The sequence below is a fragment of the Harpia harpyja genome, chromosome 15 (genome assembly GCF_026419915.1).
Source record: "Harpia harpyja isolate bHarHar1 chromosome 15, bHarHar1 primary haplotype, whole genome shotgun sequence".
NCBI classification, from domain to species: Eukaryota; Metazoa; Chordata; class Aves; order Accipitriformes; family Accipitridae; genus Harpia; species Harpia harpyja.
Window position 1 is genome coordinate 31,483,936 of NC_068954.1, and position 20,336 is coordinate 31,504,271.

The 20,336-nt window shown below is 47.7% G+C and overlaps 1 protein-coding gene across 21 annotated transcripts in view; it reads right to left on the reverse strand.

Moving 5' to 3' along the window:
• R3HDM2 (R3H domain containing 2) overlaps positions 1-20,336 on the reverse strand; it is a 60,325-nt gene that overhangs the window by 11,251 nt on the left and 28,738 nt on the right. For 10 of the 21 annotated variants that reach the window (XM_052810368.1, XM_052810370.1, XM_052810369.1 and 7 more), the window contains 12 exons: positions 15,301-15,499; positions 14,106-14,147; positions 12,369-12,455; positions 10,631-10,757; positions 9,418-9,496; positions 8,589-8,648; positions 7,774-7,914; positions 7,275-7,383; positions 5,989-6,084; positions 4,432-4,463; positions 4,281-4,334; positions 1,625-1,857 (listed from right to left, as the gene is read on the reverse strand). In XM_052810368.1, coding sequence (XP_052666328.1) covers positions 1,625-1,857; positions 4,281-4,334; positions 4,432-4,463; positions 5,989-6,084; positions 7,275-7,383; positions 7,774-7,914; positions 8,589-8,648; positions 9,418-9,496; positions 10,631-10,757; positions 12,369-12,455; positions 14,106-14,147; positions 15,301-15,468 — 1,228 coding nt within the window. In that variant the 5' untranslated portion in view covers positions 15,469-15,499. Of the gene's footprint in view, positions 1-1,624; positions 1,858-4,280; positions 4,335-4,431; positions 4,464-5,988; positions 6,085-7,274; positions 7,384-7,773; positions 7,915-8,588; positions 8,649-9,417; positions 9,497-10,630; positions 10,758-12,368; positions 12,456-14,105; positions 14,148-15,300; positions 15,500-20,336 lie in introns of those variants that run through there. The other 11 variants (XM_052810371.1, XM_052810363.1, XM_052810361.1 and 8 more) reach the window with 5 other exon arrangements.

Sequence of the window (20,336 nt, forward strand, 5' to 3'; positions counted from 1 at the left end):
TCTGTATCATCAGCCACATGGTGCAAAGAAGGAAATATTTTGCTGTCAGTTGGGCAGGGGCTGAATGCTGAGATGGGAAAAGAGCCCCAGAGTCCTAGGCTCTTCCTCCCCCAAAGAATAAATATGAGGATATGGAGGGTGGTGGGGTTTTTTCCCCCAAGTGAAAATTCCTTTGCTCTTCCCCCACCAAGACATTTCTAATCACTCCCCATTATGTAAAGCCTGGAGAGCAATTGGCTTCTGTTCCCAGAGGAGACCTGGAGGAAAAATACAGAAAGAGCAAAAAAGCAGATTCTTGCTTGCTCTGCTTTGCACATGGCTGGGACAGATCTTCAAATAACTGCTCCCATCAGTTGATGAATCAGTCCCAGAGGTGGCTGCAATAATCAAAGTAAGTGCAGCCCTGAGCACAATGGAAACAGGGTCCCAAGAGACGATGTAGGCACCTTCAAGCTGCAAGATTAATGTGTAGTTTTCAAAGCCAGCCTGGGTGCTAGAACAGCAGCCTGGCTGGCTTTTAGATCCAACCCTTTTATTTGAAAGGATTCTTGTGGAGCAGTCTAATCACCCACAAGCACCAATCTGCCTCCCCTCCCCAGTAAAATGACAGCTCTCAAGCATTTGGCGACCTGCTGCCTACCAGTGAGAATGGAGGAAGCTAGACAGTGAGACAACACTGGATTTTGCTCATTGATATTGCATAGCAATTGTACCCAGCTACTATATGGCGCCTTAGTTATCACTGGACCATTAAACTGAGAGCAAAGACCTGTGCTGCCTCTTCCACAAATGCCTTTCACAAGCAGTCTGTTGAAAATAAAGGACTCTGCTCCCCACTGATAGAAGGGCTGGTGCCCTGCCAAGTGCGGCACACATCCTCTCAGGAAGCTGTTGTCAGTAACAGATTATCAGCGATGCCCCACAGTAACATTCTCCGTGCATGGGCTACCCTTTGTATTACCTAGATGGAAAAGGAAGAACTGATCTGAAGAAGGCAAAGAGACTTGTGATCCTAATTCCCTTTGGTGCTCCTGAAACCTTGAGCTGTATTCAACAGCTCTTGAAGAGCTGCAGGCCCAGCTCCCTGCTGTTATGTTTGCTCTCAGGAGTACAGTGAATCATTTTGAGAGAACATCGTAGGCAGATACCAATTAACATAGTCTTTGTCTGATGAGATAGACTAATTGGTGACACCTTTCCCTGGACCTCCTTTGTTGGAAAGGAAGGAAAAGTGCCAGGCGGTTTACCCTGACCATGTGTCCTTAGGGCTGTAAGGGATTCTGGGGAGCAGAAAGGAATGGCACATAACTTGCAGCACAGCAGGGGAGAGAAAACAACAGAAAATTGGTAGCTTGAGTTCCAGGGTATGGGACTAAAAAATGTCCATTGTCTGAGATAACTCTGCTAAAGGGAAGGAAGATCTGGTGGCGAGTATTGAAAAAGCAGATGATGAACCAACTGGCATATCCCAGCCTAGGTACTGAATACATTCAGATGATGCCAACCCATGTCCCATTTTAACCAGATTCACTGACCAGAGCATCATGAAACCCAGCTCCCCAGCCCAAAGACTGTCTGCTAAGTGCCCTTTGGCAGAAGGTGTGCAGGGGAAACAGTACAGTACCTGCCCGGGACGTTCTGCTGGCAGTGCTGCCTTTGCTACTCCCAATGCTGTCCCCCCGTGTCAGGATGGAGATGCCACTGAAGCTGCTGGCTTTGGTAACAGGTGGTCGCAGGTTGCGGATGGAGCCATCTGAATCTGTGCTGCTCCATGGCCGAGGCTCCAGCGACTTTATCTCGCTCTCTGTGCTGCTCTGGCGGCTGCCTGAGGCCCGGTTCAAACTGTCCCGGTTGCCCCTGCAGAGACCAGAGGAGTTAGACCGCACCTCCAGTGGAAAGGGGCAGCGGCAGGACCTGCACACCGGGGTGGTGAGCCCAGTCAGCAGCTGGCTCTGTGACACAGCATGTTGGCACTTTGTACAGCGATCCGACAGCAAACAAATACCCTGGGTCACAGCTTTCTTGGGCATGCACTGTGAAGACCCAGACACTGCTGATCTTCCTTGGTGTGTGTTGACAGCTGGCTCCTGGCCCTTTTCCCTAGCTAGATCCCAGCCTGGAAGAGATGCCAGCAGGGCCAGAGCATGATCCCTTGCTAAAGCCCTCCTTGTCTCAGAACAGGGAGCTTTTAACAGAGGCCTTGAGACAAGGCTGATTGAGATCTTGCGAGACCACTTTCCATACCAGCCCTGGTAAGGCTTTCTGCCCAGCTGGAACAGCTACATCCTGGGATATTGCTATGCTCGAACAGCTACATCCTGGGATATTGCTATGCTCGGAGCTGTGCTCCCACTGATCACCCTCCCTTAGCCCCAGGCCAGGTCTGGCCACAGCAGGGCTTTATGGAGTCAGCAAAACATCCCAAGCAGTGAGCCTGGTTTATCAGCCCAGCTAAGGATCATAAGCACAGTAATGGGTTCCTGGGCCTTCACTGGGGAAGAATGGTGAGGAAGGCAACACTGGAAGAGATGCTCATATAAAGCTGCAGGCTGAGCCTGGCAGCAGCTCCACGCAGTTGTGGACGAGACAAGATAGGCTTGGAAGGAACTTCTGAGGTGATATTCTGGGCTGCTGGGAGCATGTGAGAACGAAAAAAAATACGTCTCTTGGAAAACCAGTACAATGGTTATATCCCTAAAGAGATGAAGAAATTGGACTATGCAGCCTCAAACCCAAAATTACAGTTGATCTAACAAGCACCACTGTCAAGCTCTTGGGCCCTCTCCAACCTAAACTCTGAAGGCTGCTCCTGGGGATGTGTGTGGGGAGGGGGCGCATCATGGCCTCTGTTCTGACCCGGCTGCAAACTCCGGTTCCCCGAGAACCCAGACCCCTCTCAAGCTGATTTCTGCTAACCCAGCAGCATAATGGTTCTGCTTTTTCTATGAATGCTCTCCAAACCCCAGGCCCACTACCATACCCTTGCTCTCCGAGAGCACTGCCCTAGCAGCTTCAGCCATGCCTTCCTCTCCATTAGCCTTACTACAGCCTGTTTCCAAGCGCATCCACCAGCAGAGAGCTCTCTGCAATCAGATTTGTGCTTCAGCAGCATTAATACAAGACTTCCAAGTCAGTGAAACAGACAGCTGCATTGCTCTGAATGCTGGGCTTTGAGGGTGGTAAGTCTCTGGAGTTCAGAGACATCATCTCCAGCACCATCGCTGAGGGAACCCCAATCTCTTCAAGAGCTTGTCTATCTCTGTTCAGCGCTCAAAATGGTCCTGAGGCCCACGCATCCTCCCCTCTCCCCACTATGGGAACCACAAAACAAAGACAGCAGGTTAACCAAGCTCTTTAGGGACGGGCACAACAGTCAGAAAAGCTCCTAGCGCAGCCGCGGCTGCAGTTCAGCTCCTAAAGCTGCAATCACACCAGCAATGGGGTTTTTTGCCACTTGCTGGGCGAGTTTTACTGCAGCTCCATGAGATCTGAAAACTATACCCCCTGCCTTGAACACCACTGCCATGCGCAGACTCCAGGACACAGTCCCTGTAACTGTGCTAAGGACACTTGATTTTCCACGACAGTGTCTCTCCAAGGACAGCCTGAGCCATGCGACGGACTGAGGAGAGGGGCAAAGCTTTTCCTATGCTTGCTTAGATCCTCCTGTCCTGTTCATACACAGAGATGCTTCATCTCTAGAGCTTGGCTACTAAACGAGAGGACAGCAGGCATGAGGGTCTTTCCATTTTCATCCTGTTCTTTATCCTCATACCTTCAGCAGCCTCCTGCAGCAGGGGTCTGTGCAAGGTGACTTGTCAGGCTAACTCCATCTTTCCAGCCTTTTCATCCACAGGAAAACTACTTTATAAGAAAATGCTGCTCAGACATGTTCCCAGTGCCCTCTGCAGCATAGTCTGGTTGAAATGGAAGCCCGAGACATTTCATTGCCACCATTAAGTAATCCAGCCTTTATAATCAGGGATTACGGACAACCCCACCTTATCTGGATGCTGATCCTGTCACTGTAAGGGCAGAGACTTTCCTATCCTTTTGGGAAACAAGAGGAGGAATGGTTTGAAAACTGCTGGAATCCTCCGCTTCTCCATTCCTCGCTGCCATTCCCACCTTCCACCCCTCCATTTTAATCGATGAATCAGCAAAAAAGGACTTGGAAATTGATGTTGCAAAAAATACAACTTCAATAACTTCACAAGCAGCCATGCATGGGGCAAACTTACTCAGCAGGACAATGTACAAAGTAAGTCACACAGAGATACCTAAAAATCTGCCTCCGTTTGTGAGAACTAGAAGAAAAGCCTTCTTTGGAGAGTCTGTCGGTTAACATCAGAAAAAAGCATCATTATAGAGTCATGCAGTCCTCATAGAGAAAGCCAGAGATACAAATATTGTCTGCTAAACAGTACTAACCTGCTGTCGGTGAGATATCCATTCTGGCCAGTCTGGAAGCACGGAAAAGACATGGAGACGGGAAGGAAAGAAAAGGGAGACTTAGTAACTTTGAAAGCAACAAGCCCAGGCAATTTCAAAGCAAAGAGGAGCAAAGCACTAACAGTATGGGACTCCGACACAGTTTGAGTTGTGCACCAGTTACTTGGTCACTCAGGAGTCTTGCTGAGCCTTCTGCACACCAGTCCCATTTGGCTCTCCATCCAGGCCCATTAAGAACCTTTCCTGATACCTGTGACTCTGAGATCTCTCAAGAGTTTGCAAATCTGAGTCCTCAACTCCCTACTTCATTGCTTTAAGTCAGCTTTGATGGTAGCTTTGTCAACGGAACAATCAAGGCCAGGCATACAAGGGTCCTTATCTGCTAAATGCAGGCACAATCATCAGAGCCACGAAAAAAAAGGCAGAGGGCTCAAAGCCAGCCCAGCCCACTCTGTGATAGTCACCCCTGCCTCTGGAAGTCAGATGCAAAGCACTGGCTCAGCCCATGAACACAGAGCAAGGGTAAGTACATGCCCACCCAGTGTTGTGCTAACATGGGACAGCACCTGTTCTAGTCCAGGACTATAGGCAGAGCTGCTTACTAACATTTCTGGATGGCTTTGGGCCTGTGCATGTAAGACAAGTCCATGATCACAACTGGCTGGAGAGTCATCAGCTGAAGCCTGGTGACTTGACTAGGGACTCAGCACAGTGGCTGCATTAACATCCTCCTTGGGCAGGCACATGGCAATTCCCATTAGGACAAATGAAAGGTGTCATCCCCAAGATGCACAAAAGCAGCAGGCAAGGAGCCGGACTTTGAACATGATCCACGACAGACGGGCACTTGGAATCGTCCCCGATTCCATCATTTGCCACATTGACACAGCATGGAGAGCTGCCTCCAGCTGGCAGATAGTATGCAACACAGCAGAGCACAGCAGCCTCTCTGAGCCAGACGTGAGCAAGGAACACAGCTCCAGCTTAGAGGAGTTCCACATAAGGAGCAGAGATCTCAAGGAAGCAATAACCAGGCTGGACACTTCGTAAGAAAGACAATAAACGTACTGCCCAGATTCATCCCGTAAAGGCACAGAGCCCTGCCTGATACTCCAAGGGCAGCACTGCTTGGTCAGGAGGTCGAAGCTGCAGCACTGGAGAGAAGCTGGGGGAGACAGCTACTGCTCCTTTCAGGTTCATCGATTTGCTAGTCATCCCAGAAATGCCATTGCATAAGCTTATAATCTCGCTGGGCAGCAAGGAGCAAAACTGCCTCCTCTGTCAGTCCCCACACATCTATTGCCCCCTGAAACAGGCAATTTAGGGAAGGAGCAGACTGGGGAGTGGAGGTGTGGCTCCTTTATCTCAATGTCTTAGACATCTCTGTTAGGAGCTGGAATTCAATGGTAGATACCAAGAACACTGGGAAATTTGTAGAAAAGGCAATGACGAGATCTGACCTCTTAGCATACTCAAGGTCACCTTCTGCCACAAAGTTCCAGGAAGGTACCTGGCAAGTGAGTCATCCAAGCTTACCTCTCGTGCAAATATCCGCTCCCTGACCCGCTGATACTCTTCCTCTCGCTCTTCTATAGATTTGCTCCTTCTCCCATCCTGCAAGGGGAGTCTGATCTGAAGGGACAAACACATCTCAGCGGGTCAGCAGTTGCCAATGGGAGCAGGGGCCGCAGTCAGCTGCTGATATTTTTACGTAGCAGTGTAAGTGGATGTGGATTACGCAGTGTGTGCATGATGCCTGGATGCAATGACACAGCCTCTGCCTTTGAACCTACCTTCTGGACACCTATGTCTAGGGATGAACATCCTGGAGGTCTTAGTGCACTCTACCTCCTGGATCAAGCACAACCACTCTGCCTGAACTCTGCCTGATTCAGAAGGGACAGATCAGGACTATCACCATGTGCTTCTGAAAGACAGTCTGTTCCCAGGGGTCAAAAGCTAAAGGCCACTCTTTGGAGCATATGCCAACACAGCAAACTCCTGCTCAGTCATGGATTCTGTGCTTCGTGGGCAGCTGCATCACCTGCAGAGCACCACCATGGGGAAACCAGAAACTGATACCGACTGCAATGACCAGCTCCCCATCCTGACGACTGAAGTTCAGAAACATGACCCAACACAAGGGATAGTGGTATGCTGGGGCGATGTTAAGATGGGAACTATAAGAGCAAAGAGCATGAGATCCCTGGTGAAGAGGTCTCCTGTCTCTTGCCCCGTTTTTGACGTTCAAGATTCTGTCTGACACAGGCTGGGAAAACAGCCACAGATGAACAAGGCTAGCTCTGTGTTACGGGTGTGGTGCCACCTGTGACAGCCTGAAGGCAGCCAGAGATTCAGGAGGGTTTTTAGCTCCGATGACTGGCAATGCTGCTGAGCTCAAAGTGTTTCATTTTGCCGATGGTTTCCTTCCAGCAGCACTGCGAGGTCCTGATGACTTCACAGCTTGACTCGCTGCAAGCCCTGGGGAGGGGTGGGAGAGATGCTTGGCAACACTCAGCTCTGGGGCATTTCCAAGGAAACCTTAGCAAAAGGCTTCACCTTAAAGCCTGGCCCAGCCACCAGTCGATATTCAGGGTACAGAAAAGTACCCCCCACAGAATCCACACAAATTCTTCATGCATTTCCACAGTATTTTGTAAAGTTTTCATGATATATCTAGATGCTGCTGCTTGGGTGGGGTAGAAGCTTCTATTAAAGAAGGTAACTGCAGGAAACCCAAGAGAAATTTAGAGTTGTTCTCATCTTAGAAAAGTCGCATTTAACTTTCACGAAGTATGCAGATACCCCATTGCCACCCTTACCTGATTATCATCTCGGTCCATGCTGGTATCATCTCGTTTTAGGATAAACCTCTGCGGGAACTCTGCATTCTTCTCATCTTTGATGTGCTCAGAGAACCTCTGCTCAGGGCTGCAGGAAGAACCAGCCCTTGTTAGAAGGGCAAAAATAGGCATAGAACTGTCTTCATAAAACCACTGCTTTGCAGGGAGTAAGGGGGTGTGCAAAGATGTTTGTTGTGTTGAATCTCTCCTCTGTCTGACGGCAACAAGGGCTCCTGCCCCTTCTCTGAGAACTAAAGAGAGCTAGGAAGGGCTTGCAAATACATACGCTTAGGACTGGAAGTGAGGGATTCTTCTCTTCTAGAGAGGGGACCTGCCCTTCTTATGGAGGCAAAAAAATGTGGTGTGGAATCCATCCTGCTCTGGACCATGCCAGGACTCTGTGTCTGGGGGTCATGTAGCACCATGCAAGGACGGGAAGGGGATGCCAGCCCAGTTATTCTCTCTCCCTCCCCCTTACATTCGTGTGTTACTGGTCTTGTTGATAATGACCGCCTTCCCGGTTTGGTCAACGTTATGGTCCATGCCGAAGTAGGCAGCTACCCGGTGCAGCAGCATCCTGTGGTATGAGGTCATCTGAGGGAACTTCTTAAACTGATTGCTGAGAAGAGGGGAGAAAGCATTAGAATTTAGAAGGCCTTGAAATAGACAATGATAATCTGACAACAAAAGAGAGATCAAGGCCAGAGGTGCCTCAACCAGATCCCAGGTCAGACCATGCCACCTATTCTACGCAGTTAAGTCATGACTCAAGTGCTGGCTCTTACACTGAGCATGAGCATGGGCTTACACTGCTTTGTCAGACACAGTTGGGCTGATTCAAGAGCTCAAGTTGAATAGGCCTTTCCTGAAACAAGACCAGCTTGTGCAGAAATGCACATTTGTTTCTAAGCAGGAACAGGAGCCAGAATTAGTACTTATACTGCGAATTCTCTGATCCTATTAGATAAAGAAGTTTGCAAGCTCTGCTGCAGACACCTATTCCACCTCATGTTCTGGGATGTGAATCCTGCCCCTGGTTTCTCCACCCCCAAGCACAATGGCACTAATCTCCTTCACAGTGGATAGGGTGTTAAAGCAATTGATACCCAATCAATATGATACTCAGAAACCTTGTGTATGGAGAAAAGGAGGTGGAGGATGTACAAAAGAACAGGCCTCCTAACCAGCGCGTCCAAAAGACACTCCCTTCTCCCCCCCCCCCCCGGGTGCCCAAGTTCCTAAACTGTAAGTTACAAACCTCTTTTGCTTGACACAAACTTGACAATCACTTACTTGTTATCACTAATAAATTCCAGAATCTCCTGTTCTAACTTTAGTAGCATCATTCTATCCCTGTCAAGAAAAGAAAAAGGAAAAGGCCACCTTTAGCAGCAGTGAAACACAGCTTTCTCTGCTTGGTACCCCCCTCCCCGCAACAGAGAAAAGTCACAAATACCTGGAGCAAGCAACACTATTAACCAGGCCTCACACATCCTCCACAGGAATGAACTAAAAAAGTCCACTTTTTTTCATATATAGTAAATTAATTGCCAGATTTTTTTTCAGTTTAAAGTTGTTGCTTTGCTAACAGTGCTTGGCTTTTGGTAATATTGAATCTCTGCTCTGCTGGAAGCTCCACTGGTAGAGACTCCAGCTTTGCTATTGTACGCCAGCATTTGGCTTGATTACATTTATTACTGACACAGCAGCAGTTGCTTTAGAGGTTGGTATTTGACAATCATTTATAGAAGGGTTTTAAAGCAATCAAGATTCCTTCCTGCTTGCATTCAAACAAATTTTTTTTTCCTCTTTCTCTCTTCGTAATACACAATTGCATGTTTTGATTGACTGCAGTACATAAAATTATAGTTGTGCTTTTTGTTTCTACACTGCCCCAGCTTCTAGTAATGATCTCTGAATTCCAAAAAGTAAAACACACTTTCAGGTATTTTCTGTAGTTGCTGCAGTATCCCCCTCCTCCCAAGATGCATGAATACATACATACATATACACACATGCACACAAACACCACGGGTTTAAGAGTCAATCAAAGAAGCATCGGTCGCCAGGTACTCCCTCCCTTCACTCCATCAGCATGTTGTTTTACTGACTAGGGACCTACCGTGGGTTTTTTTTCAGTGTATTTACTAAAAATTCATGCAAATCTATTCCAGTGGAGTCTGTATATTCCTGGCTGGAATCTGAAACAACAGCAGCAGAACAAATTAACAAAACACTGCGATAGAATAGACTGAAGGGAAGAGGTGTGTGTCTCACTACACGCATGAGGATGATGTCCCCACATTGCTGCCAGAGGAAATTCGGCCTCATTCTCAGCACCAACTACTCACGACAGGAAGAGAGGAAAAAAAGCCCACCTTGTTACAGAACTGCATAGATTGGGACCCATATCACCTGGGCTCAAGTCCAGTTTCTAGCACAGGCTCTGAATGCAACCTCTAGGTCAAGTTTCTCAATCTGTAAAATAGGGACTGTATACCCTTTCCCCTGCGAGCAGCAGGAGGATCAGTACGCTACATACAAGGCAGTATGAGCACAAGGCCCCATTAGGAGGATGCCAGAGAGAGGGAGATCAGATCAGTTCATGGAAGGAAACTTTGCCCCTAAAACCAGCCACTCAGAGTACACTCAGGATATTCCACGCTGCTACAGGAGGCCCCTGCAAGCGTAGTATACCATACTTTTGTACAAGCAACTTCTGCACCTTTGATCCCGCAAGCTATTTAACTGGAAAGCCCCACTGGCCCTGTTCTTCCCCTCTCCCGATACCCTTTTTAATTTAAAAGTAATCGCAGAAAAAACAGTAAGTGAAACTGAATCTGCACCAGTGCAGAGTTGCCGTCTGTACAAGGATTTCAGGTGCAATTTTCTCACCAGATTAAATGCGTATCTTTTTAGCCATTTCTATGCCCCAAAATCATACACGCAGGATCATACAGCAGAAACTTAGCTCACCTCCTTGCAACCTCACATCTTGCCACCTGTAGCAGGTTTTATAAAATCAAATTTAAACTGAAAGCAAAAGTCTATACAGTGGATCTTATTGGGTTTGCATCTGCACATTTAAAAAGCCACCAGATCACTATAAACTATGCAGGAAGCCTGCAAGTCTGTTGGGGCACATGCCAATAATCTAGAGAAACCCTCCCCCCTCCCTCTCCATACTTTGCTCAGAAAGGATGTCATGAAAATGATACGTTCCTGTACAGTCATCAGCAGAGATAACCACTCTGCTTCCAACAACTGTACCACTGGCCAGCAGAATCCTCAAAGCGAGTAAGAAAGGACCTGCCCTGTTCAAATGAGCACCTGACCTCGAGACAGCATTTTCCTTGGTGCCTTTTCTTTATTCTTGTCTTTTTCTTCTTTCTCAGCCCCATCTTTTGTGGACTTTTCCTCTTCCTTGTCAGAGGGGCAGCTAACGTGCAACTGAATGATGTCCTGGAACAAAACAAACCAGGCTGGTCTGAGTCACTTGCACACTCCCTGGAATCACTGCCATGGCTGGAGATGTTGGCAACTGAGAAAGGCGTCACAGAAAGGCAGGAGATTCAGGTCGCAGATCTGAGACATTTCATAAGAAGTCCCATTCTCAGAGCAGACAAAGCAGTCTCTCTCCCCACCCTCCTCCCAACGAGAAGCCTTCAGCAGGCTCTGAGGGGGCTCTCAACAGCATTTGTCACTGTTGAAAACCTCCCTTGCCTGGATCACCTCAGAATCTAAGTAACATGCTTCCCTATTTGAAGCTGATAAAATGCTATTACATTTTGGACTCAGGAGTGCCTAAGGTGAGGTAGGTCCTGCACTGTTTCAGTAAGACTCTACCATCTAACCTGGAAAGAGAAAGGGCACGAAGAGAAAACACAATACACAGCAAAAAGCATATGTGGTGCGATGAGTGGTCCCTGTGCCACACGGAGCCTTCTGATGTTTCTTTTCACGTCCTCTCTTGAGTTGCAACTGCCCAGCATGGCCTGAGGATTCCCTCTGCTCCGTGGGAAGAAATGTTAAACACCAGTGAGATTGTCAAAGGCAATGTCAGATGATGTGCTGCTCAAATTCAAGTTAAAACGGACTATAAAACCACTACCCTTTGTGCCAGCTGATCCTTCCCCATCCTTCTGCCTTTACACTAGTACAGTTCTGTGGCAGCACGATGTGTGCTTATGGTTGCTTTAAAAGTCCTCCTACAATTCTAAGTGAACCATAAGACAGGAGACCAGCCTCTGGAGCTGGGGGTCTCAACACAAGGAAGGCTTAGAGGCCAAGTACCCCATTCACCACAAGGGTGAGGTGGTCTGGGCAGCACTCAGCCCTAGCATAAGCCAAGTTTGTCCTTGTCAATGGAAAGTAGCACAGCGGTCTCTGATTTAGCACCACAGACCTAAGCTGGTGACTCTGCATGGTGCGGTACTACATCAGCTCAACAAAGGTGGGCTATAGCTAGCTACAACCTGATCTACAGTGAGCCAGCTCAGATCTCTGCACACTGCACCATCCTGTGCTTCTAAAGCTTGTGTGGGCAGAGAAAACTCAACCCTTGTGCTCTCGCCAGGGCAGACAGGTTCTCAGTGCCTTCCTGAGTGCTGCCCACCTTCAAGATTCAGCTTCTCTGTCACTGCCCACAGTGACCACAGATGGGGATCGTCTCTGCAGAGCAGTGCATATCACTTCTCTGTGAGCTGGCTGCTTTCAGTCACTGCAGCCTGAGCTGCAAGAAAAGGGCTTGCATAAAAACTTCCTTCCCATGGCCAAAACCCCAGGGGCTTTGTGAACATGAAGTGCCGTTACATTTTCAGGGGCATTAAGCCTGCACAACTTAAGTAGTTGGGGGTGCCCAGTGAGTTGATGCAGATGATTCCTTGTAAGAGAAGGGTTGTGACTGTACACGTACGAGCAGTGCTCACTGGCATGACAGCTTCCTTCAAGAGCAGCCTCTTGTGGGAAATTTTTGGCACTCAGACCCACAAGCCCAGGACAGGACATCAGTTCTAGCAAGATGTGGATTTTCTGGGCTTCCACACTCCACAGCTTGACTCATTGTAGGCCTACCTGGGACTCCAGCAGCCCATCTACAAAGGGGCTAGACGATTCTTCACATACAGCCAAACTCCTGACCAGTTTAAGCTTTGAATTAGACTGGAGAAGGAAAAGAAAGAGTATAGTTAAGACACCTCAGCCAAAACGCACATACTTAAGTTCCTGCTGCTGTGTTACCAAGCCACTCATGCAGTTATTGTTAATTAAACTGCTAAAAAGGAGGACTACCAAACCAGCTTCTTGCAGCAAACAGGAATATACAAAGGCTTGGAGTCCTAGAACAAATCAGTTATTTTCTTCCTTCAGTCTTTGATTAGGATTTGAACAAACCAAATTTTAGGTGAGAAAGTTCGCTGCCTTAATTCATGCGCTCTTTGACCTCTTCAGCAAGAGCAATTCCAGCCTCTCCCCTCCTCACCTGGCAAGAATTAAAACCATTAACAAAGGATATAGCTGAAACCAACTATTTTATTGTTTTTTAAGATGTGAAGATTGTTACTGTTCTTAATTAAAAGGCTGTCATCCTATTTACATCTTGCCTGTCTGAGCTGATGACTTTGGTCATTTTGGGTAATGTAGCAGTGCTTAGAGAAAAACGCTTAAAATAAAAAGTCCCTTTTAGGACTCTTGGCAAGTTGACTTACTTGGGCGACCAATAGGAAAAAATATATCAACCAGTCACATGAGATCCCAGGCAGGATCAACAATATGGAGAAAGCCCTGAAGTGCACAGACACATTCTGCCCTAGGTATAGACAGGGCAGGAATGGGAATGACAGCCTGTTTGGGTACTGCACAGTCCTGGTTTTTAAGACCAAACAGAACCATAAGCAGCACATTTCTTTCATACATTACTTTCATCAGAAAAAAACCCAGGCAGAACCCCTGTTACAAATTTAACTGATCTCCCCTCTCTTCCATGCCTCAGGGCAGAATCTGTCTTCATTTGGGTTTGAACTTTTGTGAAAGACAAAAAAAAAAGTGGGGGGGGACACACCCTCGCCATCTCAATCACAGTTTTAAAATCAAGCCCTGAGCAACCTAGTCAGACGTCATAGCTGACCCTGTTTTGAGTAGGAGGCTGGACTAAATGAATTCTGGCTGGACTAGATGGACTCCTGAATTATTTTATGTTTCTGTAACTGCCAAGCCTGGAAAATTCTTGGCCACTTTTGATAAGGCGCTTCAGTAGGGGGAAAAAATACAATAAAATAAAATAAAATAAAATAAAATAAATCACGCAATGGCTGCATTTTTACCCCAAGATTTTGCCTACAAGCAATGTTCTAGAACAGTGGTGTCCTGGTGCTTATTACTAGCAAAATTTTTGGATTCACTAACATGCACATGCCATCGTTACGGGAGCAAATGTGGTATTCCCTGAAGAAAAAGCGTCTTATGTGAAACCAGGCAGTTATACTTAACCCTGGCTTTTAACTGGAGGCTGTAACAGGCCAGTGCACTGCCCTGTCCCTCCAGTGACACCTCTGAATTTCATTTCTGGCATTTTGGGCTCTGGGGAGAGGACAGGTGTGGCAGTTAATAACAGCAAACAGTTCCTTCATGGATAAGTGTGTGTTAAAAAGGAGCACTCATGCTCCAGTGCATAGAAAGTTACTGTCCTGAACCATCATGTGCTGCATGTTGCTTCTGGAGACAGGAAAGACTTGAGAGTACCATCCTATGGTTGGGATCACGACTCAGTTCAGAATGGCCAAAAGAAGAACGGGACGTCAGAAGAGGTCATACCTTGGCTCTTTTTCTGGCATGTCCATGACTCGAAGTTCGCCTCTGTGGAGAAAGGAAAGAAGCTTAATCTGAATGTGTACACTGTAAATGGTATTTGCTATGCAAGGCAGCACAACACAGGGTGTGTAAAATGACTCTGAAGAAAATCTCTACCTGACAGTAATGGAAGCATGTGCAAATAAGAAGACCTGGAGGGCTGCCCTGTCAGGCCCCAGGTGGGCAAAAACTGCTTAAAAAACTTCACATGGATTAGACCCCGTTCCTCTCTTTCTGACAGAACCAGCACAAGTGTGGGATCACAGGGTATACAGGTAGAGGTGCATGACACACTTCTAAGTGAGAAAACTAGAAGTCTTCTACCATTCCTGGGACACAAGGGGGTTCTAATACAGTGGATCATGAGAGAGACACACTGCTGCTCTGATTTAAGAGACACTGAGTCATCTGTTATCCCTACCTTCTAAGAAATCTTTCCCCATTCCCCATTACAAAGTGACCAAAGTCAGGCTCTTTCTGAGCAACACTGGTGTCTGCCCACACAGTGGTGGAACAAATCTGGTGCCAGCCAGCAGCTTTAAATGCAGAAGCATTCAGCAGGTTGTTGAGGGTGGGCATTTCTTCAAGCTCAACACTAAGCCAAAAGCACATGTGACAGGAGAGCAGAGCAGCAGGGATGAGTCCTAGCATCCTCCAAATGATGCTTGCATGGATTTTTTTTTTTTTTCCTTGCTGAAATGAAATCCCAAAACATTCACTTCCTATTCGGGCATTTTTAACAGCAGCAAAGCAATGGCCAAGCACCATTCTTGAAACCAAGCTTTCCCTGGGATGCCTTCACTTCACATTAAGTCATTAACTGATCTTTAGGTCAAAGAAAGGAATAAGAGGGAGGTAACAGCCATGGGACTAGAACCTGGGGACTGAGCACAAGTGCCCCCAGGAGTACACCAGTCTCATTTTCTCCCAGGCTCAAAGAATATTTAAATTATTCCACCCTGAGCAGAACAGATTCAGCTAAAGAGAGCAGCCTGTGAACAACACAGTCTGTACGGCATGGTATCCCCTTGGGAGGTGCTAGCACAGGCTTAGGCCCCTCTCGGAAGGGATAGCAAATAGCTTGTGTTTGCCAAGTAGAAGGAGAAGGCCCAGCTCCGCAAGCTGGCAGAAGGGACTACCCATTTGTCCGCTCGCTTACCTGAGATTCCTGGCGCACGCTGACCTCCTCCCCCCCATCCTTCTCCACCTCCTCCTTGCTTGGTGACCTGGATACATATTTGGTTTTGTTCACAGATTCCTCAACCACCTTTTTTTCAGACTCCTTCATTATTTCCAGAGACTCCTGTGCTGTGTTGCTGTTTGACATCTTCAGAGCCCTACAACGTAGCAATGAGCACCTGCCAGAAGAGGTGACAGAATGGGTAGAAGGGAGTCAGGGGGTGGAAAGAGTTTCTATCTGGAACACAAACTCTTGCACATATAGGTTGTAACTTCCTTGTAACTCATCTTGCGTACAAAGACCCCAAACCAAGCACTCCAATGACAGCCCACCCACTCATCCCCTTGGATGCAGCCCCTTGCAGCACCTGGCTCGAGGGGACCTTGCAGGAGCTCCATGATTCTCACCAGGACTCTGGAGACACTAGCAGGGCTGAACAAAGCCTCTGAGATATACAGAGGTCCCCAGTGCAGGCACTCTGCCCTCTAACTGCTTTGATGCAAGGGAGAGACTGAGGGTAGTCCTAACGCTAGCGAACATCCAGAGGCAAGGAATTCAGTAGGTGAAATAAACTCAAGCAACCAGAGGAGGTGTGCTCTGCCCCAGAACAAACAACAACAAAAAGTCTGCATATTTTCCCCAAATCCCAGACCAGTCCTTCTTGCAATCAGTCAAATCTTCAGTGAGAAAACAGCCTTGCACCCAAGACATTGCTCTGGTTCTTCCTGTGAAATAAGGTAACCCCTGGTATCTTCTCTCTAGCTGCCTATGGTTAGATACTTCAGGAAAAGTGGGAGTCAAACGATACCAGTCAAATTACAGATTAAGATAAAAAAATAATGCTTCCTGACAAAGTTGCATTTAATTGCTTTCTTTTGATTAGCAAGAACACAGGCAGCCCACAGAACCCCTGAAACCACCTCTGAATTAGAGCAGAATCTAGACAGGGCAGCAACATGTGCCTCAGTCTGCTGATAGTCTTAAACAAGAGCAATGAACATGTCACACATCCATTCATCGAATTGTTAATTCCAAACCGATTGCCTAGAAGTGAAATGTCAGCCCTCTCAGCTAACTCAAAGCAGGCCTCTTTGAGCTTGAGTGAGGGCTAAACCAGCTTACATAGGACTGCAGAGGGATTCTGGTACCGAGAAACACGTTTGCAGAGACACTGCCTGCGCAGAACCCAGTGTTTGTCCTGATGATAGATGAGGAGGCTGGATAAAGGCAGCATAAAAGGTAGGCCCATCGAGACAAGTTTCCAAAAAGAAAAGGGGAAGCCCAAATTTGAGAGGCTCAGGCAAAAGGTCTGGGCACTGGAAAACACAGCTGATATTTAACAACTTGTTTTATTAATTACTTTGGCAGAACATGTCTGAGGAAGAGTCAGATCTCAGACATTTATCAACTCTTGGCTCTGCATGGGAACTGCTAATATTCCATTAACTAATTTAACCTCATTCCACTTCAATTTGTGGGGCTACTGAACATAAAACATGTATTTGACTCTTATTGCAGCTACTGGAATCAGTTCCAGATACAGAAAGTGAGAGAGTGCAATCAAGTGCTTCTAGCTCATGGATTCTTATAGGGATTTGTAACAAAATTAAGACATCCAGCCCTGTTGTGAATGGAAAATGCTGTGTGTTACAGGCAACCCCCCGTGGCAGGGCTGCAGCCAGAGAAACCACAGCACCACGTAGCAACTGTGCCTCGGAGATGCCAGCACTGCACTGGATCCACGCGAGAGGATGGAACAGGATGCTTACAACAAAAGGAGGAAGCTGCAGTTGCCTTAGCTTTCCTTCACACCTATCATCACCTGTTCTAGACTTACGATGAGCTTTCCCCCCAGCAGTAAGACTCGCTGCTGTCAGTTCAGAGCCACAGATAGGAGAACCAGGAAAGGAAAAAGTTACTTAACCCAAGGCCTTGCTGTGTAAGCGGCACCTTAAGGTTGTGTCAGAAATACCGCCATTGACCCCAGAAAATCCACAGAAAAAGGATGCAGGGAAAGCAAAAAAAAGCTGGCAAGGATTAAGCTGACAGGGCTGTACTGTACGGTTTATGCATAGGAACCACTATGTTTCAAGGCAGACACATGTATCCATAGCAGAGTGACTGTGGATGCTACGGGTTGATACAGGCAAGCAGATACATCCCAGCACTGTATGAAAACAAGGTATTTCTCACTAGAGAGAACTGCTGGAAGATCTCAGCCACTGTTCACATGCATTCATTCTAGAGCAGGAAGGTTACAAGAAAGCCACTGTTAATTCCATAAGCAACTTCCCACACCTGGGAAGCAGGTAGCACACCTGAAAGTGTTAAGATGAGGACACCAGGGGCCAGAAGGCTCTCTTCTCACCTAAGGGGCAACACTGAACAAACATGCCATGTCCGCTGCAGTGCTGAGCCAGGCTCCTTCAGCCCAGCATCGTCACACTGTACCAAGCAGCCTGTCCCACAACCAAACTGGTGGCTCCCGGCAGAAAACAGCTGCCTTCGATAGCTTGTTACAGAAAAGGAATCAGAGAGCAGTCTGCTGTTGACATTAGCCTTGCAAGACGATTCTGCAAACACCTCTCCCTTTTGGCTGCTAACGATTTCCAAACATGTACGTGGTCTCAAAAACCAGGTGGAGGAGAGGGTGAGAGCACCTCAATCTGCTATTCTGAATGCTGATCAGTGCAGATCTTTACACTGCATGAATCGGCTGCTCCCTACCCCTTCCTGGCACAGTCCCATGGGACAGCGTGCAGCACCACAGATGATCCCATTGGCAGGCTCCTCCTGGAGCACCCCTGCAGGAAGCAGCTTCCCTCGGGAATCCCTGAGGCATCTACCCTTCAGCTGCAAGGGTCCGTTCTTCATCCCAGCAGGCTGAGTATCCAGCACCTGCCAATAGGTACTGCAATCAAGCTCTCAGGTTTATAGCAAGCGTACTGCATGGGGTAGTGAGTCCCCACATGAGGGAGTCGTGCTCTGCTGCGATGCCTTCGACAGGAACTAGGTCAGAAAAGGAAAAGAGAGTACTTGCTTGATTTGCATGCCAGCCTCCTTAGTGGGAGTCTGGATTGTGCAGGGGGTGAAGCTGGTAAACTCTGCCTCCCCCCTCCCCAAAGTGTTCCATGCTGTAGGCAACTGCTCGAGCCTCATGTGCAAGCCAGGGGCCTGGCTGGTAAACAAGCCAGGAGGACCTGTAGCAGCTTTGGGGAGGGGAGGCATAAGGAGGTACCTGAACTGCACATGCGACGCTTACCTAAAGGGGGAATTTCTTTGCTAAAGTAAGGGAGCAGGTTTTGTACAGCGCATTCTCTTTGCAACAGCCACCCTATAACAAGTTTTTACCCTCAAGCTAAGCACCTCAGTCAAATTTGAGAAGGGTAACAGGATCTTTCCTCATCATACTGCAATGTAACTTTGGCATCAGAACAAGGGGATTATCATCAGTTTTCCCTCTCCTTTTCCACAAAAGACAACTCGGAGCCACTGAATTGACCTTTGTAGGCTGCCCCCTCCTGATAAAGCTTCCATCCCTGGCAGCAGTCCTCCAGGATATTTCCCTGCACACAAAATGCAAAGAAGGTATGTGCACTGCTAGTGCTTCTCAATAGCAATGCTTTTGAGAGGAGGTTTCCTTTCTGTATGAATGAATCAGCCCTGCTCCCCCAGGACAGACGTGGGATGCAGCAAGGGGGTGGCAGACATGATCTGCTGTGACAGACAGCGGCTTGCAGAGAAAGTGGAAGTTCAGAGGACTTGGTGGGGTGGGTGGGACTGAGCTGTGCCTTGCCAGGGAAATGAAAAGATTACATAGATGCAACATTAGGGAAGCCACAAAATCTGTGTCAGAAGAGAGAAAAACGGAGCAACAGAAGGTGGGTGAGCTGCCATTGATTTTTTTGTTTGGGTCTGGAGGCTGGCAAAGTAAACAGGCCAGTCAGGGCAGTGACAGTGTGAACACTTTGTGTGTGCTGGCCAAGGGCCAGGTGAAGGGGTAGCCAGGACAGATTTACATCCTCCTCTTCACCCTGAAGGGGAACATTGAATTCCACCTCTGCTGCCTTCTTGCTACATGCAATTTGCAGCTGCCAAGCCATGACAATGCAGGCCGCAGCCAGTCCTGGTTAGGCAGGGAATAAAAGCAAGAAACTTCTCCATTTACAGTTAGGATGGATCCAGCAGCAAATCTGGGAAAAGCAGGAAGCCTACTGCTAAATACACTCTCTTGCTGGCCCTGTTTCTCAGAGTACAGACACACTCCTGTGAGCTAAATGAGGGTGCAAAGACGACATATGGCTGCTTGGCTGTAGCTGCCTACATGCATGCTCCTGTGTTGCAATAGGATAGAGGTATCTGAGGTAGCTTGTCCCACAATGCAAGAGAGCTAAGCTACCTCTCAGTTTTCAGGGGGAAAGGAAACAAGTGTGAGTGGGCTTTCTCAGTCCCTTGTCCAACCCATGACCAGAGGAGCAAGTTTGCATGCTTACAGCCTTCTTGAGCAGGCTTCACAATTTGCTTCAAAGACAAGAATCTTGAATCACTCCCCTCCATCTTCTCCCTTGGTTATTAATGAATTATTTTTTAGCTTTCCGAGACTCACTCCAGAAGGCATTCAACAGGGCAGAGCAGAAATCTTACCAGACTCAGCCCAAGTCATCAATGTTAATGGAACAGAGTTTTCACTACAGACAAGGCTGCAGAGTCTTGCTGCCAAGAAGAAACCCTGACATAGCCGTAACAACAGTGGCTTTCTCCATCCTCAGGCTGGTTATAAAATATAAAGAAAGCACACTTAGAAACAAAGCACATCCAATCACATGCTAAGCAGAGTGCTCTGAGGGCTCAGAAATAAACATCCTGAGGCTGGTGATTCACTGGCAGGCAGGACAGTCCCCACCACGTTGCTCCGATGGACAATCAAAGGCAGTTCTGAGCACTGGGAGGAGAACTGTGAAGGAAGAGCTGGCCCAGCCCAAGGGAGGTTTGCTGGTGCAACTAGTAATTAAAAC